Source organism: Saccopteryx leptura, chromosome 13 (genome assembly GCF_036850995.1).
Source record: "Saccopteryx leptura isolate mSacLep1 chromosome 13, mSacLep1_pri_phased_curated, whole genome shotgun sequence".
Lineage (NCBI taxonomy): Eukaryota > Metazoa > Chordata > Mammalia > Chiroptera > Emballonuridae > Saccopteryx > Saccopteryx leptura.
The window spans coordinates 56,679,849-56,704,755 of NC_089515.1; the positions used below are offsets into that span (position 1 = coordinate 56,679,849).

Genomic DNA, 24,907 nt, shown 5'->3' on the forward strand with positions numbered 1-24,907 from the left:
CATCATGTCCCCCCCCGGGGCCATGTCTGCGTCCCTCACTCTCTCATCATGTCCCCCCCCCGGGGCCATGTCTGCGTCCCTCACTCTCTCATCATGTCCCCCCCCGGGGCCATGTCTGCGTCCCTCACTCTCTCTCATCATGTCCCCCCCCCGGGGCCATGTCTACATCCCTCACTCTCTCTCATCATGTCCCCCCCCCCGGGGCCGGCCTGGCCATGTCTGCGTCCCTCACTCTCTCTCATCATGTCCCCCCCCCGGGGCCATGTCTACATCCCTCACTCTCTCATCATGTCCCCCCCCCGGGGCCATGTCTGCATCCCTCACTCTCTCATCATGTCCCCCCCCCGGGGCCGGCCTGGCCATGTCTGCGTCCCTCACTCTCTCATCATGTCCCCCCCCGGGGCCATGTCTGCGTCCCTCACTCTCTCATCATGTCCCCCCCGGGGCCATGTCTACATCCCTCACTCTCTCATCATGTCCCCCCCCGGGGCCATGTCTGCGTCCCTCACTCTCTCTCATCATGTCCCCCCCCCGGGGCCATGTCTGCGTCCCTCACTCTCTCATCATGTCCCCCCCCCCGGGGCCATGTCTACATCCCTCACTCTCTCTCATCATGTCCCCCCCCCCGGGGCCGGGGCCATGTCTGCGTCCCTCACTCTCTCATCATGTCCCCCCCCGGGGCCATGTCTGCATCCCTCACTCTCTCATCATGTCCCCGCCACAGGGACCATTTGTCACTTTGCCTTCTCATCCCCTAAACAGCCGGCTCTCTAGTCACAGGGCTGTGTCTCCTTCTCTCTGTGTACGGAATCCCCAATTCCATGAGGGGCCGGCCGGATGCGTGATGCCCGGAAAAGGTTTAATAAGCCGGGCTGGTCCCGACGGGCCACCAGGCACCGTGTGAAGCTGTTGCGAGGGAAGCCCCCGACCCAGGGAGGGTCCCTCTTCCCACTGCCTCCCGTGGAGCCCCCTTCCTGTCGCACTGGCCACTCGTCCCTTCTCTGTGACATTGGGGACTCCAGCCCCCCTCGAAGCGAGCTTCTGCAAGCAGCCAGCAAAGCACCTTCTCAACAAGACCCACCTGCTCTGACAGAGGCAGGTCCACGCCTGCTGCATGGTTCATGCACACACGCATGTGCACGCATCGCTCTGCTCCGTCCAGCCCGGCCCGGCCCAGCCCTAACCGGACAGCCCCGTGGGTTTCTGACTCTTCTCAGTGAGGAAGGGTCTACCTACTGTCTGCCTCAGTCACGTGGTAACAGACTGAGAACTGTTTACTGCCCCTCTGTTCCACCAGCGCCCAGGGGTGGCCCACAGTGACCCCCCGTGTGTCTGAGGGGTGTGAGGAAGACCACGTCCGCGGCCGGAGCCTTCTTACGGGTCCTGAGCCCCGACTTCCTCTCTTCCAGGGCAACCTGCCGCCCGACTACCACATCAGCCTCATCGACATCGGGCTGGTGCTGGAATACCTCATGGGGGGCGCCTACCGTTGCAACTACACCCGCAAGAGCTTCCGGACCCTTTACAACAACTTGTTCGGACCCAAGAGGGTAGAGCTCAGTGGCCGTGTGTGCTCGTCCGCCCCGTGGTTCCCTGTCCTCGTCTGTCTGGCCCAGTGACCCCGCCTGTCCGAAGTCAAGCTCACTGCCCTCCCCCCACCCCCAGCACACCCGCCCTTCCTCCTGCGGGGACTCGGGTGGGAGGTCTCGCCGTCCCTGCGGGGACTCAGGTGGGAGGTCTCGCTGTCCCTGCAGGGACTCAGGGGGGAGGTCTCGCTGTCCCTGCAGGGACTCGGGTGGGAGGTCTCGCTGTCTCTGCAGGGACTCGGGTGGGAGGTCTCGCTGTCTCTGCGGGGACTCGGGTGGGAGGTCTCGCTGTCCCTGCGGGGACTCAGGGGGGAGGTCTCGCTGTCTCTGCAGGGACTCGGGTGGGAGGTCTCGCTGTCCCTGCGGGGACTCGGGTGGGAGGTCTCGCTGTCCCTGCGGGGACTCAGGGGGGAGGTCTCGCTGTCCCTGCGGGGACTCGGGGGGGAGGTCTCGCTGTCCCTGCGGGGACTCGGGTGGGAGGTCTCGCCGTCCCTGCGGGGACTCGGGTGGGAGGTCTCGCCGTCCCTGCAGGGACTCAGGGGGGAGGTCTCGCTGTCTCTGCAGGGACTCGGGTGGGAGGTCTCGCTGTCCCTGCAGGGACTCGGGTGGGAGGTCTCGCTGTCTCTGCAGGGACTCGGGTGGGAGGTCTCGCTGTCTCTGCAGGGACTCGGGTGGGAGGTCTCGCTGTCCCTGCGGGGACTCAGGGGGGAGGTCTCGCTGTCTCTGCAGGGACTCGGGTGGGAGGTCTCGCTGTCCCTGCGGGGACTCGGGTGGGAGGTCTCGCTGTCCCTGCGGGGACTCGGGGGGGAGGTCTCGCTGTCCCTGCGGGGACTCAGGGGGGAGGTCTCGCTGTCTCTGCAGGGACTCGGGTGGGAGGTCTCGCCGTCCCTGCGGGGACTCGGGTGGGAGGTCTCGCTGTCTCTGCAGGGACTCGGGTGGGAGGTCTCGCTGTCCCTGCGGGGACTCAGGGGGGAGGTCTCGCTGTCTCTGCAGGGACTCGGGTGGGAGGTCTCGCTGTCCCTGCAGGGACTCAGGGGGGAGGTCTCGCTGTCCCTGCGGGGACTCGGGTGGGAGGTCTCGCTGTCCCTGCGGGGACTCGGGTGGGAGGTCTCGCTGTCCCTGCGGGGACTCGGGTGGGAGGTCTCGCTGTCCCTGCGGGGACTCGGGTGGGAGGTCTCGCCGTCCCTGCGGGGACTCGGGTGGGAGGTCTCGCTGTCCCTGCGGGGACTCGGGTGGGAGGTCTCGCCGTCCCTGCGGGGACTCGGGTGGGAGGTCTCGCCGTCCCTGCGGGGACTCGGGTGGGAGGTCTCGCTGTCCCTGCAGGGACTCGGGTGGGAGGTCTCGCTGTCCCTGCAGGGACTCGGGTGGGAGGTCTCGCTGTCTCTGCAGGGACTCGGGTGGGAGGTCTCGCTGTCCCTGCGGGGACTCGGGTGGGAGGTCTCGTGGGAGGTCTCGCTGTCCCTGCAGGGACTCGGGTGGGAGGTCTCGCTGTCTCTGCAGGGACTCGGGTGGGAGGTCTCGCTGTCCCTGCGGGGACTCGGGTGGGAGGTCTCGCTGTCCCTGCAGGGACTCGGGTGGGAGGTCTCGCTGTCCCTGCGGGGACTCGGGTGGGAGGTCTCGCTGTTCCTGCGGGGACTCGGGTGGGAGGTCTCGCCGTCCCTGCGGGGACTCAGGGAGGAGGTCTCGCTGTCCCTGCGGGGACTCGGGTGGGAGGTCTCGCTGTCCCTGCAGGGACTCGGGTGGGAGGTCTCGCTGTCCCTGCGGGGACTCGGGTGGGAGGTCTCGCCGTCCCTGCGGGGACTCGGGTGGGAGGTCTCGCTGTCCCTGCAGGGACTCAGGGGGGAGGTCTCGCTGTCCCTGCGGGGACTCGGGTGGGAGGTCTCGCTGTCCCGGCAGATGTCCACCCAGAGTTTCACCTTCATCCTTAGCAAGTCGGGATGGTCAGCCCATTGGTTGTATCCGGCCCCGGCTCCTCCGACTGTGTCTTCTGTCCACAATAGCCTTCCTTCTGGGCTCCCTGGGCTCTGTCCTCTCTCCTACCACTGTGGTGACCCCTACTCTTCCAAAGCGAGGGACAGGCCAGTGTGCTCTCTGCTCAGCGGCTCCCAGAGCTCCTCCCAACCCCCTCCCCGCCTGAGGACCCAATGCCAAAATCATTGTCACGACATGCAAGGTTCTCTGACAGCCTGACGCCATCCCCACCCTGTCATTAGGGACCACAGGTCTCTGCCAGAATCCCGTTGTATGACTGGACCGGCCGTGCCTACCACGCCCTAACCCCGATCAAAATCCTTCCTTTAGCACAAGCCCAACTCAAATGTCCGATGGCCATGACGAGCCCCTCCCCTGGCCCCGCCTTGGGAGCCCGGAGCTGTGTGCCTGCATGTTCCCGTGAGGGGACATCTCTGGTTCTAGCTGGAGTTCGGTCATGCACCTGCATGTCCCCGTGAGGGGACATCTCTGGTTCTAGCTGGAGTTCGGTCATGCACCTGCATGTCCCCGTGAGGGGACATCTCTGCTTCTAGCTGGAGTTCGGTCATGCACCTGCATGTCCCCGTGAGGGGACATCTCTGGTTCTAGCTGGAGTTCGGTCATGCACCTGCATGTTCCCGTGAGGGGACATCTCTGGTTCTAGCTGGAGTTCGGTCATGCACCTGCATGTCCCCGTGAGGGGACATCTCTGGTTCTAGCTGGAGTTCGGTCATGCACCTGCGTGTCTTTCTCTTCAACCGACTGTCGGCTGACGAACGTCGAGGTGTCCCCGCTTAAAGCATTTCCTCTTCTTAGCTGCTGTCCTTCACTGTTAACCTATTTGTTATTATGTCTCTTTAGTAACACCGCTACTAATGTACTGAGTGATCGAACTGCATTGATAATATATATATTTTTTTCCTTCCCTTCCATTCTGCAGCCGAAAGCTCTTAAACTTCTGGGAATGGAAGTAAGTCAAATTCATTTTCAATAGTTTACGACACCTTGGTCATTCATGACTGTTTACAATAGGACTCAATTCAGGCTTTGTGTTTCCCAGACTCAACTGCACATTTTCTCAGAATACAACTTATTTCCTCTAAGCCTTCTAGTTCATTGGTGTGCATTTTTATACAGTATTCTAATTCTTTTTCAATCTCCTCAATATCTTTAGTTGTGTTCTTTCTTGTTCCAGTTTTTTTTCTTATCTTTTTTTCCAAGTGAGAGGAGGTGAGATAGAGAGACAGACTCCTACATGCACCCCAACTGGGATGCACCCAGCAATCCCCATCCAGGGTCAATGCTCTGCCCATCTGGGGCCATGCTCACAACTGAGCTATTTTTAGTGCCTGAGGCAGAGGCTCCACAGAGCCTTCCTCAATGCCTGGGCCGATGTGCGTGAATCAATCGAGCCATGGCTGTGGGTGGGGGGTTGGGGGGAGAGAGAGAGAGAGAGAGAGAGAGAAGGGGGAAGAGTAGAGAGGCAGAGGGCGCTTCTCCTGTGTGCCCTGACAGGGAATCGAACCTAGGACATCCACTGCCAGGCTGATGCTCTACCACTGAGCCAACTAGCCGGGGCCTCTTATTTCTTTTCTTTTCTTTTTTTTTTTTTTTTTTGCATTTTTCCGAAGCTGGAAACGTGGAGGCAGTCAGACAGACTCCTGCATGCGCCCGACCGGGATCCACCTGGCAAGCCCACTAGGGGGCGATGCTCTGCCCATCTGGGGCGTTGCTCTGTTGCAACCAGAGCCATTCTAGCGCCTGGGGCAGAGGCCACAGAGCCATCCTCAGCACCCGGGCCATCTTTGCTCCAGTGGAGCCTCGGCTGCGGGAGGGGAAGAGAGAGACAGAGAAGAAGGAGAAGGGGAGGGTGGAGAAGCAGATGGGCGCTTCTCCTGTGTGCCCTGGCCGGAAATCGAACCTGGGACTCCTGCACACCAGGCCGATGCTCTACCATTGAGCCAACCAGCCAGGGCCTTAATAATGTCTGCTTTTATTTTTATCCTTCTCTTCCATATGCTGTCTGTAGAGTTACTGTACTTTTCTCATTGACTCGGTTTGAAAGCGAGGTCTGTTCATTTTCCGTCCTCCCTGTATTCCAATAAACGTATCAAAGCTGTCATTTTTCTCTGAGTGTTGTATGGTGCCTTGTGGGTTTGGGTAAGTATAAACTAGGGGATATTTCAAATTGAATATGAAGCGATAAAATATCCCCTCATTTGCCATTGTTACCCTTGATGGCCATTGTTTCCAAATAGTTATCACTTCTTCTTTCATCCCAGAGTTATTGATGTGCATATTTTAACTTTTTCACTTTTCCAAGCACGGACTTTTCATTGTCACTGACGTCACTTCCTAATGTTATTCCTTGACTGTAGACTAATAGGAAGGAATCTTTGAGATGCAAAAATCTCAAAGGGAACCAGGCTTGAATGAATCATCTGTGAGGGATTCGTGTGCGTTCTCGGTCTGTTGCGTACAACTCTTAGACGTATCTCTCTGATCAAACTCGGTAAATGATGCTATTCCGTTTGTGTCTGTACGGTACTTACTAATCCAGTTCAAGTCCATGTTGTTATAGTCTCTCTCTAGCACTTTAAAAAATTATTTTAGCCTGACCTGTGGTGGCGCAGTGGATAAAGCGTCGACCTGGAAATGCTGAGGTTGCTGCTTCGAAACCCTGGGCTTGCCTGGTCAAGGCACATATGGAGTTGATGCTTCCTGCTCCTCCCCCGCTTCTCTCTCTCTGTCTCTGTCTCTCTCTCCTTTCTAAAATTAATAAATAAAATAGAAACAAAAATTTTTAAAAACTCTTTAAAAAATTATTTTAAGCACATTTATATCCAATTAATATATTTTTTATAAAATCCTCTATTATTGCAAGACAGGCTTAAGAAGGTGTCTGTTTTAAATTTCGTTAACATCCACGGCTTTTAATTTAATCTGGGATATTCTTGAACAGGTAGCTAAGTTTGTTTTTAAATTTCTACACGATGTCAGTCTTTCACCTACATCGCTCAACACTCCCAAGGGGACTGTAAATATGCTCTTACTGTGACAGATGAGATAATTAGAACAAAAACATTTAACTCAGAAGCAAGATATGATCGTTACTATAAAGATGTTATAATTCACGAGCAGGCTCTAAGAAATTGGGACGGTCATGAAAAACATGTTGTTGGAAGTAGACAGCCAGGGTCCCTCCCACACCCCAGCCACACCAGCTGAGTCAAGTATGAGTAGATTTGCTAGTGATGGGAAGATTTTCCTGAGGAAGGTTGTGGATTCGATCCCCAGTCAGGCACATACAAGGATCAACCAATAAATGTATGAATAAGTGGAACAACAAATTGATGTTTCTCTCTCTCTCTCTCTCTCTCTCCCTTCCACTCTCTCTCTCTTGAAAAAAGAAGTCTCTCATGGTGCTTTTTGTATTTAAGTGTGTTTTCATTGTGATTGTTTTGATTTGGTGGCATCTCCTCAGTTATTAAAGACTTCTGGGAGGAAAAAAAACACTGCCAACCCAGAGGGGTATGAGGTCGTCCAACAGTAGGATGCCTCTCTGTCCATTCTGATGGTTTACTTAGCATAATAGCCATGACATATTTTCTTTTTTATTTTTAAGGCTTTATTAATTTAGAGGAGAGAGAGAGAGAGAGAGAGAGAGAGAGAGAGAGAAGGGGGGGAGGAGCAGGAAGCATCAACTCCCATATGTGCCTTGACCGGGCAAGCCCGGGGTTTCGAACCGGCAACCTCAGCGTTCCGGGCTGACGCTTTATCCACTGCGCCACCCCAGGGCAGGCAGCACATTTTCAGAAGAGTTAACCCACTGAGTGGACACCAGAGGTCTTCCTTCTCCCAGTCGTCCTGAAACCCTTCGTCGTCGCTGAGCGCTGAGCGCTCGTTCGAGGCCGGACCGTGACACACGTGTGCTCCCTCCCCCCTCAGGACGACGAGCCCCCGGCCAAAGGGAAGAAGAAGAAGAAGAAGAAGAAGAAGGAGGAAGAGGTGGACATCGACGTGGACAACCCGGCGGTGAGCCGGTTCCAGTACCCCTTCCACGAGCTGATGGTGTGGGCCGTGCTGATGAAGCGGCAGAAGATGGCGGTCTTCCTGTGGCAGCGCGGCGAGGAGAGCATGGCCAAGGCCCTGGTGGCCTGCAAGCTCTACAAGTCCATGGCCCACGAGTCCTCTGAGAGCGAGCTGGTGGACGACATCTCCCAGGACCTGGACAACAACTCCAAGTGAGAGTCTGGGGGAGAACGGAAGAGCCAGGAGAGCCCGGTTGTCCTCAGCACTTGTCTCGTTGGGGGAGGGGGGGGGTGACATGCGATTTCTCACTTCAGCACAATGACCTTGAAAGCTGGCTCATGGGCCCTGGCCGGTTCGTTCAGTGGTAGAGCATCAGCCTGGCATGTGGATGTCCCAGGTTCGATTCCCAGTCAGGGCACACAGGAGAAGTGACCATCTGCTTCTCCTCCTCCCCCCCTTCCCCTCCCGCAGCCAAGGCTCCATTGGAGCAAAGTTGGCCCGGGCGCTGGGGATGGCTCCATGGCATCTGCCTCAGACACTAAAAAATGGCTCTGTTTGCAACGGAGCAACGCCCCAGATGGGCAGAACATCAGCCCCTGGTGGGCGTGCCGGGTGGATTCCAGTCGGGCGCATGTGGGAGTCTGTCTCTCTGCCTCCCTGCTTCTCACTTCAGAAAAATACAAGAAAAAGAAAGCTTGCTCATGAATCACTTTGCCTTCCATGTTACTACTTTTCCTTCTGCCTCTCTGAGATGTCCCTGGACTGTCATTGCTTTTGTTGGCTGGTTTCTTTTTTTTTTTTTTTTTCTTTTTTTATTAGCTGGAAATGGGGAGAGACAGTCAGACAGACTCCCGTATGCGCCCGACCGGGATCCACCCGGCACACCCACCAGGGGGCGACGCTCTGCCCACCAGGGGGCGATGCTCTGCCCCTCTGGAGCGTCGCTCTGCCGCGACCAGAGCCACTCTAGCGCCTGGGGCAGAGGCCAAGGAGCCATCCCCAGCACCCGGGCCATCTTTTGCTCCAATGGAGCCTTGGCTGCGGGAGGGGAAGAGAGAGACAGAGAGGAAGGGGGGTGATGGAGAAGCAAATGGGCGCTTCTCCTATGTGCCCTGGCCGGGAATCGAACCTGAGTCCCCCGCACGCCAGGCCGATGCTCTACCACTGAGCCTACCAGCCAGGGCCTGTTGGCTGGTTTCTTATGCAAACACCTGACACATAAGTGTGTGTGTGTGTGTGTGTGTGTGTCTGTGTGTGTGACTGAAACAGAGAGAGAGACAGAGAGAGGGACAGAGAGGGACAAACAGGAAGGAGAGAGATGAGAAGCATTAGTTCTTCATTGTGGCTTTTTAGTCTCCTTAGTTGTTCATTGATTGCTTTCTCATATGTGCCTTGATGGGGGGGAGGGCTACAGCAGACCAATTGACCCCTTGCTCAAGCCAGCGACTTTGGGCTCAAGCCAGCGACCTTTGCACTCAAGCCAATGACCGTGATCCCATGCTCAAGCTGGTGAGTCTGCACTCAAGCCAGCAACCTCAGGGTTTTGAACCTGGGTCCTCCATGTCCCAGTCCAATGCTCTATCCACTGCGCCACTGCCTGTCCAAGCGACACACAATTTTTTTTTAGAGAGAGAGAGAAGGGAGGAGTGGGAAGCATCAACTCATCGTAGTTGCTTCCTGTCTGTGCCTTGACCAAGCAAGCCCAGGGTTTCTAACCGGCCACCTTAGCATTTCCAGGTCGATGCTCTATCCACTGCACCACCACAGGTCAGGCATTGACACACAATTTTAATGCAAAGACAGTGAAGCCCCTTGGGACGGTGAATGCACAATGCAACATACAGGTGATGTGTTGTAGAACTGGGTGCCTGAAACCGGTGTAATTTTTATTAACCAGTGTCACCCCAATACATTCAATAAAAATTGGGGGGGGGGAAGAATAGTCTATAATTAGGAAATAAATTAAATAACTTTTTTCTAATTAAAAAAAAAAAGAACAATGAAACAGAAAACACACTCAGAAGGATACAGCTTCAGTGAAACTGCTCCCGGGACTTGACCTTCCCAAGTGCCTCTCCGTTTCTCTGCCCCCGTCTGTGGATCAAGCTGCCCAGACTGGAGTTGGGGTATTTCACTTCCCCCAGCCCAGCCAGGCTCTGATACAACCACAGCAGGTCAGGCCCTGGTAAAGGAGTTGCCCTTGAAGGCAGACATTGCTAAGAAGACCAGAACATTCTGGACTTTTTTTTCAAAATGGTGCCTATCACTTCACCTTCTGAGAAATTGGTGGGTCCCCCAGGAGGTAAAACTCACAGAAGTGGGCACCGTCCCAGAGGCCTGGAGGCCCCCGGAGTTTTTGGGGCTGGTCCTCACTGAGCCTGCTGCAATTAGTCAGTGAGAGGTCTGGTCTGCCTCCCCGGGGGCTGGTCTCCACGGTTTGGGCTGGTGGGTTTCCACTCCGGTAGGCTGCGATTCCGATGGGATCAGACCGGCACCTAGATCAAGAAACAGGACCTTACCTGCCCCTGCGAGCCCTCTTGTTGTCCCCTTCAGTGTCCACTGTCCCCACCACGAAGGGGCAACCACCATGCTTCTGACGTCCTATGCCACAGGGGGGCTTTGCAGTCCTTTCTGAGCTGCGTCCCTGTTTGGGCACCATGCCAGGGAAGGGACTCTGTCTTCTTGTCTCTGTGTTTCTGGGGCCTGAGAGGCGAGTTGGGGGGTCTACCCAGAGCTCCATGTGCAGCAACCACAGTCGCCCCCCAACGTGACCGTGCACGGAGCCCCAGCTCCTGGGTTCCCCCCCCTGCAGACACACGCCCCACGGGCTCGAAGGATTTCCGTGGCTGCAGCCCCAAGTCCACGTCTCTCCTTGCAGGGACTTCGGCCAGCTGGCCGTGGAGCTGCTTGACCAGTCCTACAAGCACGACGAGCAGATCGCCATGAAGCTGCTGACCTACGAGCTGACCAACTGGAGCAACTCCACCTGCCTCAAGCTGGCCGTGGCTGCCAAACACCGGGACTTCATCGCGCACACCTGCAGCCAGATGCTGCTAACGGACATGTGGATGGGGAGGCTGCGCATGAGGAAGAACCCCGGCCTGAAGGTGCGCGGCGGGTTGCGGAGGGCGGTGCGGAGGGCGGCACGGCGACGGGTGGTGCCCTGGGAGCCTCCCTCACCCCCACCCCCGGCTCTCTGCCAGGCTGAGCCAAGCGCTGACCGTGGTTACTTCCATTAACTGCTCTGAACCACCCAGCGAGGGAGGCACCGCGACAACCCTTGTCTTGCGGAGGAAGACCCTGAAAATTCGAGACGAAGTGACTGGCTTAAGATCTGACTTAGTTAAGGTGTGAGTCCTGGGTCGGAACCCAGGTGACCTAGCGCCTGAGACTGACCCGAACAAGGGTCCTGACAGATGGAGCTCAGTGGCCACCCTGGTACAAAGGACAGGGTCTCCCACCTATGAGCCCAGGCACCCTTTTGCTTTCTAGTCTGAGTCCAATCAAGTCCTTCTTCTTCTTTTTTTTTTTTTTTGTATTTTTCCTATGCTGGAAACGGGGAGAGACAGACAGACTCCCGCATGCGCCCGACCGGGATCCACCCGGCACGCCCACCAGGGGGCGATGCTCTGCCCACCAGGGGGCGACGCTCTGCCCCTCCGGGGCGTCGCTCTGTCGCGACCAGAGCCACTCTAGCGCCTGGGGCAGAGGCCAAGGAGCCATCCCCAGCACCTGGCTCTCTGCCAGGCTGAGCCAAGCGCTGACCGCGGGTTATGTCCATTGACTGCTCTGAGCCACCCAGCGAGGGAGGCACCGTGACAACCCTTGTCTTGCGGAGGAAGACCCTGAAAATTCGAGACGAAGTGACCTAAGATCTGACTTAGGTGTGGTGGCGCAGTGGATAAAGCGTGGACCTGGAACGCTGAGGTTGCCGGTTCAAAACCCTGCGCTTGCCTGCCTGGTCAAGGCACATATGGGAGTTGATGCTTCTTCCTGCTTCTCCCCCCTTCTCTCTCTCTCTCTCTCTCTCTCTCCCCTCTCTAAAATGAATAAATCAAAAAAGAAAAAAAAAAAGATCTGACTTAGTTAAGGTGTGAGTCCTGGGTCGGAACCCAGGTGACGTAGCGCCTGAGACTGACCTGATCAAGGGTCCTGACAGACGGAGCTCAGCGGCCACCTTGATTCAAAGGACAGGGTCTCCCACCTTGTGGGAGACACAAACCAGATGAGCTCGCGCTCAAGCTGGCGACCTCGGGGTCTCAAACCTGGGTCTTCAGCATCGCAGTCCGACGCTCTACCCACTGCGCCACCGCCTGGTCAAGCCCGTTCTTTATTTTTAAGGGCGCCTGTCTCTTCGATCCTGTGCCGGGGAAATGCTACATTTCCCACTTGGGAGCCCCGGCACCCTTGACATGAGCCCCGGCACCCTTTTGCTTTCTAGTCTGAGTCCAATCAAGTCCTTCTTTTGTAAGTCACATCCCCCCCCCCCCCAACTCTTGGTCTATCTAAGTGATTTCTATATAAAATACATTTGGCTTATTTCACTACAAGTATTTTTTTATGTGATTTAATTTTTATTTTCTATATAATTATATTTTATTTTTATTTATTTAGAGGAATGGAGGGAGAGGGAGAAAGAGAGAGAGAGAGAGAAACATCAATTTGTTGTTCCACCTATTTATGCATTTGGTGGTTGATTCTTCTATGTGCCCTGACCAGGGATTGAACCTGCAATCTTGGCGTATTGAGATGATGCCCTAACCAATGGAGCTACCTGCCCAGGGCCTATATTACTAGATGTTCAATGACAGATTTGCATGCTTTGAAGCTTCATGTATGATCTCTGCTTTGTAAGTCAGAATTCCACACAGGACTCCTTGCTGTCTGTCCAAAAAAAAAGCACAAAAACAAAAACAAACCAAAACTGGGTGGACCTTACACACTTCCCTGCCTGTAGTTCTTCCAATGAACCCAACCAAACTAGCCACCGAACACGGGAGCAGGGATAAGCCCCTTCCGAGACTGTGAGAATACTGAGTACCGCTGGAAGTTATCCCTCCACCTTTCTGCCCGCACCGGGGAAAGTTTTGAGAACCGACGTAGCCTAAAACCCCGTTTTCTTTCTTCTCGCCCTTCCCAGGTGATCATGGGGATTCTCCTCCCTCCCACCATCTTGTTTCTGGAGTTCCGCAGCTACGACGACTTCTCGTATCAAACGTCCAAGGAGAACGAAGATGGCAAGGAGAAGGAAGAGGAGATGGCGGTCAGTGTGCCCCGAGGTCGGACGCATGCCCTGTCTGTCCTTGCCATCCAGGTCATTGAGGCTTCTCTAAGCCCTGGAATGGAGAAACCTCAGTAATGGAGGACATTTTTATAACTCTTTATTTTTTAAAATGTAGTGATTATTATTGGAGAGACAAAGAAAGGTGAGGGGAGAGAGAGAGAGATCATTTGTTGTTCCACCTTATTTATGCATTCGTCTGTTGACTCATGTAGGCACCCTGATGGGGGATCGAATCCGCAACTTTGGTGTAGGGGGGTTGGTGATGCTCTCTAACCAACTGATCTACCCACCCGGGGCCCTTCCTTCCTTCCTTCCTTCCTTCCTTCCTTCCTTCCTTCCTTCCTTCCTCCTCCCTCCCTCCCTCCCTCCCTCCCTCCCTCCCTCCCTCCCTCCCTCCCTCCCTCCCTTCCTTCCTTCCTTCCTTCCTTCCTTCCTTCCTTCCTTCCTTCCCAGAGAGAGGGATAGATAGAGACAGATAGGAATGGAGAGATGAGAAGCATCAATCATCAGTTTTTCGTTGCGCATTGCGACACCTTAGTTATTCATTGATTGCTTTCTCATATGTGCCTTGACCGCGGGCCTTCAGCAGACTGAGTAACCTCTTACTGGAGCCAGCGACCTTGGGTCCAAGCTGGTGAGCTCTTTGCTCAAACCAGATGAGCCTGCGCTCAAGCTGGCGACCTTGGGGTCTCGAACCTGGGTCCTCGGCATCGCAGTCTGACGCTCTCTCCACTGCACCACCGCCCGGTCAGGCCCGATCTTTAGTTTTAAGGGCGCCTGTCTCTTCGATCCTGTGCCGGGGAAACATTGCATTTCCCACTTGGCAACCCGCTTGCTGTGTCTTCCAGGACGCGAACGCTGATGCCGGCTCCAGGAAGGGGGATGAAGAGAACGCGCACAAAAAGCAAAGACGCATCCCCATCGGGACGAAGATCTGTGAATTCTACAATGCGCCCATTGTCAAGTTCTGGTTCTACACGGTGAAGCCCCGCCCCCCCCCAACCCCCTGCCCTTAGCGCCTGGCATGCAGTGTATTTTGAACAGTCAGATAGGTTAGAACCCAGAAATGTGTCAAGGCCAGAAGGAGACTAGAGTTCGGAGGAGGGGGGAGGGAGCACACGACAGAACAGATGCTTGAAATGTACAGAATGTCATTAACCCGTGTTGCCTTGAAAAAAATTTTATTTTTTTTAAAAAAAGAGGAAAACAACATGAAGGGCTTTAGAAAGAGTTGACAAGTCATGGAATTAAAATAAGTTGTGGAAATGAAGCCAGAGCTGATCCAGGTCCTCACCTAAGACTTGATGGAGCTGTCTTGTCACATAGGGATGTGTAGGTGGGGATGGGGCCACCCCGGCCCTCAGTACACCGTTTCATAAACCAGCATTCGTGTTCTATTTGCTTTATGACAAAGGCCTGTTTAAAATGTCTTTAGTCATACAAACTTGGGGAAATAACATCTTATTTAAAAGTAAACAAAGGAGGGGCCCTGGCTGGTTGGCTCAGTGGTAGAGCGTCGGCCTGGCGTGCAGGAGTCCCGGGTTCAATTCCCGGCCAGGGCACACAGGAGAAGCGCCCATCTGCTTCTCCACCCTTCCCTCTCTCCTTCCTCTCTGTCTCTCTCTTCCCCTCCCACAGCCAAGGCTCCATTGGAGCAAAGTTGGCCCGGGCACTGAGGATGGCTCCTTGGCCTCTGCCTCAGGCGCTAGAATGGCTCTGGTTGCGACAGAGCAATGCCCCAGATGGGCAGAGCATCACCCCCTGGTGGGCATGCCGGGTGGATCTGGTCGGGCGCATGCGGGAGTCTGTCTGACTGCCTCCCCGTTTCCAACTTCAGAAAAATACAAAAAAAAAAAAGAATGCCCAACCCAAACAGACAGTTATTAGCACATGCCCAGCCCCCCAGACTTCAGAGGGGCCTTGTAGCAGCGAGAATCCCTGAAACTAAAGGGTCGTCCAGTTCACAGCTCAGACAGTAGCTCCATACCACTTCCTGTCATTGCAAACCTCGCTCTCATCAAGACCAAGACAGCGAGGGACCCTGCTGTCAGTGCTCATGAAGGGGACAGCTCTGTGTGCCCAAGCCAATCAACGGCTCCTCTTCTTCCTTCCCAAACCTCCCACACCCACCCACCAGCCCTGGAAATATTTACGAAAGAATTTGGCAGGCAAGGAAGAGTGAGTAACAGGGTCCAGTCTACAGGAATGCAGAAGACGCACCAGGAAATGATTCAAAAGCTTCCCCCCCGGGGTGCTGTGACTTCTGTGCCATTTCCTAACCTCCCCCAGGAGGGCGACTGCGACCAGGGCAGCTGTCCCCTCGTGCTGACACAGACGGTGCCTTCCACCTGCCTCACGTGCTCTGTCCGCACTGGGGATGTGGAGGAAGTGTTCCCCGGCCTGAGTCAGCCCGGCCAGCGAGGAAGAGTGGGTTTTGGGGGGCGGGCGTCGTCCCAGAACGATGGTTGCAGACTTCCTTCCCGAGCCGGCCATCTGCCTTCACCAACACACGTCCCTCCCTCCCTCCCTCTTCCTGTCCTCCTTGTCTTCCAGATCTCGTACCTGGGCTACCTGCTGCTGTTCAACTACATCATCCTGGTACGCATGGAGCGCTGGCCCTGCCTGCAGGAGTGGGTGGTCATCTCCTACATCGTGACCCTGGCCTTGGAGAAAGTCCGAGAGGCGAGTGCCCCCTGCGTCCTGCCGTCCCGGGCGGCCCCCCTCCAATCCACCGACGGCGCCCCCGAGGGACCGTCTTAGGGCAAAACCCATGCCAGGAGCATCCGGAGTGCGTTGGGACTTTCCTTTTCGGGGGTCACCATCCCCCCAAGTTCATGCTGTGACCCTGCTGAACGTGCAGCTGCTTCTGCACCCCAGGACCGCGACCTTGCTACTCCAAACACAAGGCAACCGAGGTGGCCCTTAGCGATAGAAACGGGTCTGGGCGCCCAGGACGGGCCCCGTCAGTGCTGCTGGGTACCTGAGGCAGAAGCCAGTGACCACAGCAGGCTCTGGATTCTGCCTCCATTTTTTGGGAGGTGACACTGGGAACAGGGGGACTCAGGAGTTGACACTTTCCCTGTTTTTGTTCTTGTTTTTGGGGGGGTATTTTTCCGAAGTGAGAAGCGGGGAGGCAGAGAGACAGACTCCCGCATGTGCCCTACTGGGATCCACCCAACATGCCCACCAGGGGGCGATGCTCTGCCCATCTGGGGCGTCGCTCTGTTGCGACCAGAGCCATTCTAGCACCTGAGGCAGAGGCCATGGAGCCATGCTCAGTGCCGGGCCATCTTTGCTGCAATGGAGCCTTGGCTGCGGGAGGGGAAGAGAGAGACAGAAAGAAATTAGAGGGGGAAGTGGTGGAGAAGCAGATGGGCACTTCTCCTGTGTGCCCTGGCCGGGAATCGAACCCAGGACTTCCACACACCGGGCCAAGGCTCTACCGCTGGGCCAACCAGCCAGGGCCTCATCTGCAGGTTTTAACTCACTGCATTCATTTCTAAAGAGAAAAGCTTGTATCGGAGAAAAAACAAACAATGAACTTGAACCGAAAAAGCCCACAGCAGGGCTGCATATTCCTTCTCGGTTATAGAACCGAGAGTATCTTTTTGCGATTATTATTGACCCATTTACCAAACTGAAAAATGTATATATACATTTACATATATATGTATATGTATATATTTATTTATTTTTTGTATTTTTCTGAAGCTGGAAACGGGGAGGCAGTCAGACAGACTCCTGCATGTGCCTGACCAGGATCCACCCGGCACGCCCACCAGGGGGCGATGCTCTGCCCATCTGGGGCGTCGCTCTGTTGCGACCAGAGCCATTCTAGCGCCTGAGGCAGAGGCCATGGAGCCATCCTCAGCACCTGGGCCATCTTTGCTCCAATGGAGCCTCGGCTGCGGGAGGGGAAGAGAGAGACAGAGAGGAAGGAGAGGGGGAGGGGTGGAGAAGCAGATGGGCGCTTCTCCCGTGTGCCCTGGCCAGGAATCGAACCCAGGACTTCCGCACGCCAGGCCGATGCTCTACCACTGAGCCAACCGGCCAGGGCCCATATATATGTATATAACTGGCAACTTCTCCCGGGTAGAGTGGCTTTAGTGCCGTCAGTCTAAGGAGAACCTGAGAAACCCCAAGAGTGTCTGATCCAAAAATTTACAGCCCTTGTCTTCCTCCTCCTCCTCCTCCTCCTCCTCCTCCTCCTCCTCCTCCTCCTCTTCTAGTTGGGCTTCATTCAGACTCTGCAGAGGGGCCAGCCAGGGTTCCACAAGGGGCCGGCCATGGCACCGTGCCACCGTGGTCTCACTGGGCATCAGCCACACTCAGACCTTGTGCTTGATGCCAGGAGCACACCCTCCAGGGACAGGAAAAAGGGGGCCATCAGCCGGCATCTCTGGTTGTTACACTGTTAAAGCCCTTCTCTGTTGGCCGATAGCCACCCCCTCCTCTCACTCCTGGGGTCCCTGGGACCCACTACCCAGAGCTGTCACGACTACAAGGGTGCCACTGTTCTCAGCAGGCCCTCACGCTTCTGCACGCCTTTGCTGTGACCATGGGGCTTGCTCTGTGGATGCCTGGGTAGTGATTTTTAAGAATTTTTTCCATTGATTTGAGAAAGAGAGAGAGAGAGGGAGAGAAGCACCCACTTATTGTCTCACTTAGCTGTTCCATTTAGTTGTACATTCATTGATTGCTTCTCCTACGTGCCCTGACCGGGGGTCAAACCTTTGACCTCTGGAGCACCGGGACGATGCTTTTATCCACTGAGCCGCCCAGCCAGGGCAGAAGTAGTTACTTTTAAATCCGTGATTTTCCAAGGGGAGAAGCTCACGTAGGAGAAAGTCAAGGTTAACTTTCCCCCGACTTCTCCCAAGTTGCAAAGGGATTCTGGCAGATAAACATCTCTTCGCCGGATTCTGCTCTCTTCCCCGGCGGTGGAGGGCCCCTGCGTGGGACCACACGGGTGCATCTCCACTCCGGGGCTTCCCTCCTGGATGTCGGGGGAGTTAGGAAAGAGATCAACAGGCAGTGGCTTTCATTAGAGCCGGAGGACAGACATGGAGAAGGCATTTCCTGAGAGCCTGTGAGATCCCAAATCTGGGAACACAGAGGATTCCGTGGAATTTCCCTTTCCGGATACCTTTGTCTCCCCTACCCTGAGGGGCCCAGTGTCAGGAGGTCCCCAGCAGGGAAGGAAAGGGAACCAGACACTCTGGTTCCACCGGGTCCGTCTGTCCACGTGGCGAAGGCCAGGAGGGCTCCTACACAGCCCGCCCAGCTCACCGGTCCTCCGCATTTGGTTTGCAGATCCTCATGTCTGAGCCGGGCAAACTCAGCCAGAAGATAAAAGTCTGGCTCCAGGAGTATTGGAACATCACCGACCTGGTGGCCATCTCCGTGTTCATGATTGGCGCTGTCCTCCGCCTGCAGAAGCAGCCGTACATGGGCTACGGCCGCGTCATCTACTGTGTGGACATCATCTTCTGGTACATTCGCGTCCTGGACATCTTCGGTGTCAACAAGTACCTAGGGCCCTACGTGATGATGATCGGAAAGATGGTTAGTCTGGACACCCCGTGGGTCAGTGGAGAGGCCAGGGCTGTGGTTAGGATGAGGCCAGGCCTTGGACACGACTCCGGTAGATTTCATTTGGTCTTTCCTTTTGAGAGACATGTTTTCTTCGGGTTTTTTTTTTCGTTTGTTTGTTTGGTTTTTTTTTGCTTTGAGATACCTGGTTCTCCTACACGTCAATGACTTAAAATCCAGTTAGCCAACATGAGGCAAGGGCCATCTCTGCAAACGCACGGACACACACACACACACATGCACACATATACACACATCAATAACCTGATTGATAACCTCCTCACATGTAACAAAAGACAGGGACAAAGGGGGCCCCAGGCTGTTCCACAGTGGTGTTCCAGACAGCCTTCCATGTGCGTGTTCTGGGCTGGATCGGACACAAGCCGTGTGTGTCGTTAGGTCCAGACACACCCGTGGCCACATTTCCTCCAGGACAGGCTGCAGAACGTGAGGTGTAGACAGGACGCGCGGGTCCTTACCGCGTCACCTGAAATAACGTCCCCATTCCGATTGGTCCCAGAAGGGAGGGAGCCTCCTAAAGTTTAGGGATAATTCTCACGAAGCGTGAGGCTTTTGAGCGAAAGGATGCAGGGGCTAGTTTATCCCGGCAAGGGCCTTCGCATTCAGGAACGAACGTTCAAAATGAGAAATTATAATAGCTATTGTGTTGGTGCCCTGAGCACTGCCCGCTGTGACCGCTCAGCATTTGAGTGACGGGCGCATACACAACAGCGTGTCGCCTCCTTCGATAGCCCCGCCCTCTCCTCCCCGGCTTTCCTCACGTGTTCACGTGTTCACGTGTTGTGCTGTGATTCTCACCTACAGTCCTGGTTGCTAGAAGGGTCTTTGTTTACGGGCGACAGTGGAGGAGAAGCAAAGAAAGAGATGAGAATAGCATTGTTCTAGAGCAGTGGTCCCCAACCCCCGGGCCGTGGACCGGTACCGGTCCGTGGGCCACTTGGTGCCGGTCCGCAGAGAAAGAATAAATAACTTATATTATTTCTGTTTTATTTATATTGAAGACGGAACAATGGTTTTTTTGTTTGTTTGTTTGGTTGGTTGGGTTTTTTTTTGTATTTTTCTGAAGTTGGAAATGGGGAGGCAGTCAGACAGACTCCCGCATGTGCCCGACCGGGATCCACCCGGCATGCCCACCAGGGGGCGATGCTCTGCCCATCTGGGGCGTCGCTCTGCCACAATCAGAGCCATTCTAGTGCCTGAGGCGAAGGCCATGGAGCCATCCTCAGCGCCCGGGCCAACTTTGCTCCAATGGAGCCTTGGCTGCAGGAGGGGAAGAGAGAGAGACAGAGAGGAAGGAGAGGGGGAGGGGTGGAGAAGCAGATGGGCGCTTCTCCTGTGTGCCCTGGCCGGGAATCGAACCCGGGACTCCTGCACACCAGGCCGACGCTCTACCACTGAGCCAACTGGCCAGGGCCTAAGACTTACTCTTGACGCTTGTCTTGGTCACGTGATACATTTATCCGTCCCACCCTAAAGGCCGTTCCGTAAAAATATTTTTGACATTAAACCAGTCCGTGGCCCAAAAAAGGTTGGGGACCACTGTTCTAGAGTAAGATGTATGCCTGGCCAGGTGGCTCAGTGGATAAGGCTTCGACCGGGCATGCTATACATCGTGGGTTTGATCCCCGGGTTGGGGCACATCTGAGAAGCAATGAAGGAGCACATGACTAAACGGAACAGCTGAGGGGACAAGTGGATGCTTCTCTCTGTCTCAAATCAATGGAGAAATGTAAACAATAAAGAAAATAGACTAAACTATGTGCGTGGCACAGAGTATAGAAAGGGCGGGATGGAGGGAAAGGAGAGATGCTTTCTTCATCTTGATCAAGCACTGAAGGTCCTGGCTGGTCCGCTCAGCGTGTGGAAGTCCAGTGTGTGGAAGTCCCAGGTTCGATTCCCAGCCCAGGGCACACAGGAGAAGTGCCCATCTGCTTCTCCACTCTTCCTTCTCTCCTTCCTCTCTGTCTCTCTCTTCCCCTCCCGCAGCCGAGGCTCCATTGGAGCAAAGTTGGCCTGGGCACTGAGGACGGCTCTGTGGCCTCTGCCTCAGGTGCTAGAATGGCTCTGGTTGCAACAGAGCAACTCCCCAGATGGGCAGAGCATCACCCCCTGGTGGGCATGCCGGGTGGATCCGGGTGGGACACATGCGGGAGTCTGTCTGACCGCCTCCCCACCTTTCACTTAATAAAAATAAAAGAAAGAGAGAGAGAGAGGAAGGGAGGAAGGGAAGGAGGAAGGGAAGGAGAGAGAGAGAGAAAGAGAAAGAGAAAAAGAAAGAGAAAGCACTGCTAAGCCCTCAGGGAGAGCTATGTCCCGACCGTGTGACCTTGGCCCATGCGCTAAGATGCTGAGAGACGTGTTTCCTTTCCCGCAGATGATCGACATGCTGTACTTTGTGGTCATCATGCTGGTTGTGCTGATGAGCTTTGGAGTCGCCCGCCAGGCCATCCTGCACCCGGACGAGGAGCCGTCCTGGAAGCTGGCCCGGAACATCTTCTACATGCCCTACTGGATGATCTATGGGGAGGTGTTTGCAGACCAGATAGACCGTAAGACTAGAATTCATAGTAAGATTCTCTTCCCTGCTTCCGAGGCAGGTGACCAGGCCCACAGTAATGGAAGGGTGTGTCTTACTCTGGGAATGAAGTGTTTATTAGTATTATTATTATTCTGCCATAGACATCGAATGATTTTTTTGGAGAAACAATTGCAGATTAGGAAGTGTAGATTTTTGGCCTTGGCCGGTTGGCTCAGTGGTAGAGCGTCGGCCTGGTGTGCAGGAGTCCTGGGTTCAATTCCCAGCCAGGGCACACAGGAGAAGCGCCCATCTGCTTCTCCACCCCTCCCCCTCTCCTTCCTCTCTGTCTGTCTCTTCCCCTCCCACAGCCAAGGCTCCACTGGAGCAAAGGTGGCCCGGGCACTGAGGATGGCTCTGTGGCCTCTGCCTCAGGCGCTAGAATGGCTCTGGTCATGGCAGAGCGACACCCTGGATGGGCAGAGCATCGCTCCTGGTGGGCGTGCCGGGTGGATCCCGGTGGGCGCATGCGGGAGTCTGTCTGACTGCCTCTCCGTTTCCAACTTCAGAAATATACAAAAAAAAAAAAAAAAAAGGAAGTGTAGCTTTTTGAGAATCCTAAAACCGAACCACTGCTCCATTCCCTGAAGTAGGCGTTTGAGACATCGGCCAGTAGTCGGTCACTCTTTCAGGTCTAGAAACGACTCCCTGGAATTCTGAGTCTTCTGTTTCTTCTGCTGGGCCTGGTGGACACCCTAACATGAAACGGTGGTTCCGGTGCCGATATCCTCACGTGTTTCCCACTGGGTCTCCTTCCCCTCACTCGAGACAGAGCTGAGAGTTTTGCCGGGAGAAGGGGACAGCGGGCAGGCATGGCAGGGTGCCGGTGGCTCATGCCGTCCTCATCGGCGAGACACCCCAAGCTCTCTTTCCACACCGCTGTCCATTTCTGCTCTCCTAGTGGAGTGTTGTACATACATTTTAAATTACCAGCAATAATCTGGACATTAGCAGAGGAAGACAGCTGCAATCCTGCGTGGATGTCTGGGGAAGGTAGCCCTCCCCCCACCCCCAGCCCCTTCCCAGGCTGAGCAGGTTGTCACGGGGAAAGGCAGCTCCCATGTCCTTGTGACCCAGACGGCCAATACACCACCCGTCACCAGGACTCTGCAGTCCAGCATTCACGGCAGGACCAATATTTTTATTGGCACGTTGGCGTTATCACAAAGTGGCTGGTGCGATAGGAGATCTATTGTTTCCAGGCCTCTGGGAGATGGAATTTTTTTTTTAACTGAATGTACTGGGGGCCATCACTTCTCAGCCTTCTGGCTAAGGTCAAGTGTGTTGATTGGGGTTGACCCTGGTCAATAAAATGATGTAGGTGCCAAGTCTATGATTGTCTGATGCAGGGGTCCCCAAACTTTTTACACAGGGGGGCCAGTTCACTGTCCCTCAGACCGTGGGAGGGCCGCCACCTACAGTGCTCCTCTCACTGACCACCCATGAAAGTGGTGCCCCTTCCGGAAGTGCGGCGGGGGCGGGGCTGGATAAATGCGGCCTGTGGGCTGTGGTTTGGGGACTCCGGGTCTAATGCATCATCTGCATGTTGTATTGTGCATCCAGCACCCCAAGTCAAGTCTCCTTCTGTCTCCGTCGGGAAGAGGAGATTTTGAACATCCTCCCCTTGTAGGAACCACAGGGCTGTGTGTTGGCTGCCAGTTAGGTCAGTCTGACCACTACTTCACCCAGAGCCCCCGGCTAGCTTTTATCACACAATTCGGGACCCATTATTATCACTGGCATCTCAAAGTCAATTCTTAGTAAGCCCCAGAACACACAAATCTAATTTGCTTCCCAAGAATGTCAGCTAGGTAGACAGGAAAGAAAATGTCCCCGGGTCCAGACATAGGCTGTAACATTTTTCTTGTTTTATTATTATTATTATTATTATTATTAAATAGGGTAAAGAGAGAAGGTAGAGATCATTGGAAGCTACACTCTTACCAGCAACACCATTCATGTTGGTTTTGGATTTCTGAGCTGACTGTTGCATACGTAGTTTGTATTTATTGGTGCCTACGCGATGTGCATGTTGGGAGATAAAGGATGCCTGATTGGTTCCCTTTTAACGTTAAAATGGTCATCATTTGCTATTGCTCATGACACACAGTAAAAATCAATACTCATGAAACATATCTACATTGCCTAGAACTCACAGAGCATGCAAGCTTCCTAAACAGACCACCGTTTCCAGGTGTGAATGTGTAGTTCCCCGGTGGAGAGCTTTGCATTTCTTGTGTCATTAATAATTTTACTTTCCTCTCAATTGTCGTCTTATTTTCTCTCCTTCCTGCCCCCCCCCCCACCACTAAAAAAAAAACCTAAATCCCGGCGTTCCGGTCGTTCTGTAGTCTACGCCATGGAAATCAATCGTAAGTTTATGCGGAAACGATGGTTTGACTAGACCACGATGTGTGTGTGTGTGTTAATTAGTCTCTTCCTTAGCTGATTAGTGACAGTCTTACCCCCAGGCACAGGGAACCTCTCTGGTTTTTCTGGTGTCTTGATATCTTTTTTAAAACTGTACATCAGTAAAGAAGTACGTAGGCTACAAACTGATGGAGGTCACCTCACATCTCTGTTGGGGACCATTCTATCTTTTCTTCCAGGACATAGGTCCCCTGTGATCAAAGCAGTATTTCAAATGTACAGAGAGAGAGAGAGAGAGAGAGAGAGAGAGAGAGAAAAGGTTACTTTTCAAATGTGGCACCAGAACAGGGGAATAATGGATAATGGGAGTGGGGGGTAGAGAGATCCTCCCACCCCACAGCGAAATTATTTCCAGAGTTAATGATGAGCGAAACCCAGACGCCAATGTAGGCTCATGTTAAATAATTAGGAGAGACAGTAACTTTCTAATGGGTAATAGGAAAGAAGAAAAAGCATAGAGATAGATGTAGCTGCTTGAAAAGTAAGAACTTGTATCTGGGAGAAACACCATAAAGTAATGGGAGCCCTAATCAGGAGGATTGGTGGGTAGAGCACTGTCCAGGCGCTCTGAAGTAACGGGTTTGATTCCCAGTCAGGGCTCGTACGTACAAGAAGCAATTATCAAGTGCACAGCTAAATGGAACAACTAAGTGAAGCAACGAGTTGATGCTTCTCTCTCTCTCTCATTCTCTCTTCTCTCCTTTCCCCTCTCACATCCCCTCTCTCTCTCAAATTAATGGGCGGGGGGATATGGGGGAATGTTTACAAATTTAACAAGTGAAGAATGACTCCCTCTGAGTGCACAAAGGAGTTTCTTATCTTCTTTATATGCGTTGATATTTTCCCCCGGGGGTAAAAATCATATTAAAAAAAAAAAAAGAAATAGCTCTTTAATAACCTATTCAAGCGATTCCCTCTTTTCACTGTGTGTGTAAAAGCCAGCACAGAAAAAAAGACAGACTTTTCATTGCAGCTCCCTGCGGTGACAACCAGTATGACGAGGAAGGCAAGCGTCTCCCTCCCTGCATCCCGGGCGCCTGGCTGACCCCGGCCATCATGGCCTGCTACCTGCTGGTGGCCAACATCCTGCTGGTCAACCTGCTCATCGCAGTGTTCAAGTACGTACGTGTCGCGGCTGACGGCCGTGTTAGTGATCCCTTGACGGGTCTCGAGGTCTGTCTCTGTACTCCTCTCCTCCTCCACACAGGATGTCACCAGGGCTTTGAGATGGGTAGAATGTCTGCGGTCTTTTCTGTCCCACCTTAACTAGCCTTCCTGTGTTCATCAGTCAAGAGTTGATTTTTAAGTCCACTTCAATTAAACCTTGGTTCGTATCTTTAACACTCTGGGGGGGGGGGGCGTTTTAATCTGATAAAAATATTTTCTTAGATGAGGGTCTCCAGAGGTAGAGACGAC

At 54.2% G+C, this 24,907-nt stretch overlaps 1 protein-coding gene across 5 annotated transcripts in view; it reads left to right on the forward strand.

Moving 5' to 3' along the window:
- Nucleotides 1-24,907, forward strand: part of TRPM1 (transient receptor potential cation channel subfamily M member 1) — an 81,816-nt gene that overhangs the window by 40,431 nt on the left and 16,478 nt on the right. The window contains exons 14-24 of one of the 5 annotated variants that reach the window (XM_066354975.1): nucleotides 1,410-1,550; nucleotides 4,498-4,527; nucleotides 7,506-7,801; nucleotides 10,468-10,696; nucleotides 12,730-12,852; nucleotides 13,722-13,853; nucleotides 15,427-15,555; nucleotides 18,187-18,438; nucleotides 20,861-21,053; nucleotides 23,413-23,433; nucleotides 24,465-24,609. In XM_066354975.1, the coding sequence (XP_066211072.1) occupies nucleotides 1,410-1,550; nucleotides 4,498-4,527; nucleotides 7,506-7,801; nucleotides 10,468-10,696; nucleotides 12,730-12,852; nucleotides 13,722-13,853; nucleotides 15,427-15,555; nucleotides 18,187-18,438; nucleotides 20,861-21,053; nucleotides 23,413-23,433; nucleotides 24,465-24,609 (1,691 nt within the window). The remainder of the gene's footprint in view (nucleotides 1-1,409; nucleotides 1,551-4,497; nucleotides 4,528-7,505; nucleotides 7,802-10,467; nucleotides 10,697-12,729; nucleotides 12,853-13,721; nucleotides 13,854-15,426; nucleotides 15,556-18,186; nucleotides 18,439-20,860; nucleotides 21,054-23,412; nucleotides 23,434-24,464; nucleotides 24,610-24,907) is intronic. The other 4 variants (XM_066354976.1, XM_066354979.1, XM_066354978.1 and 1 more) reach the window with 4 other exon arrangements.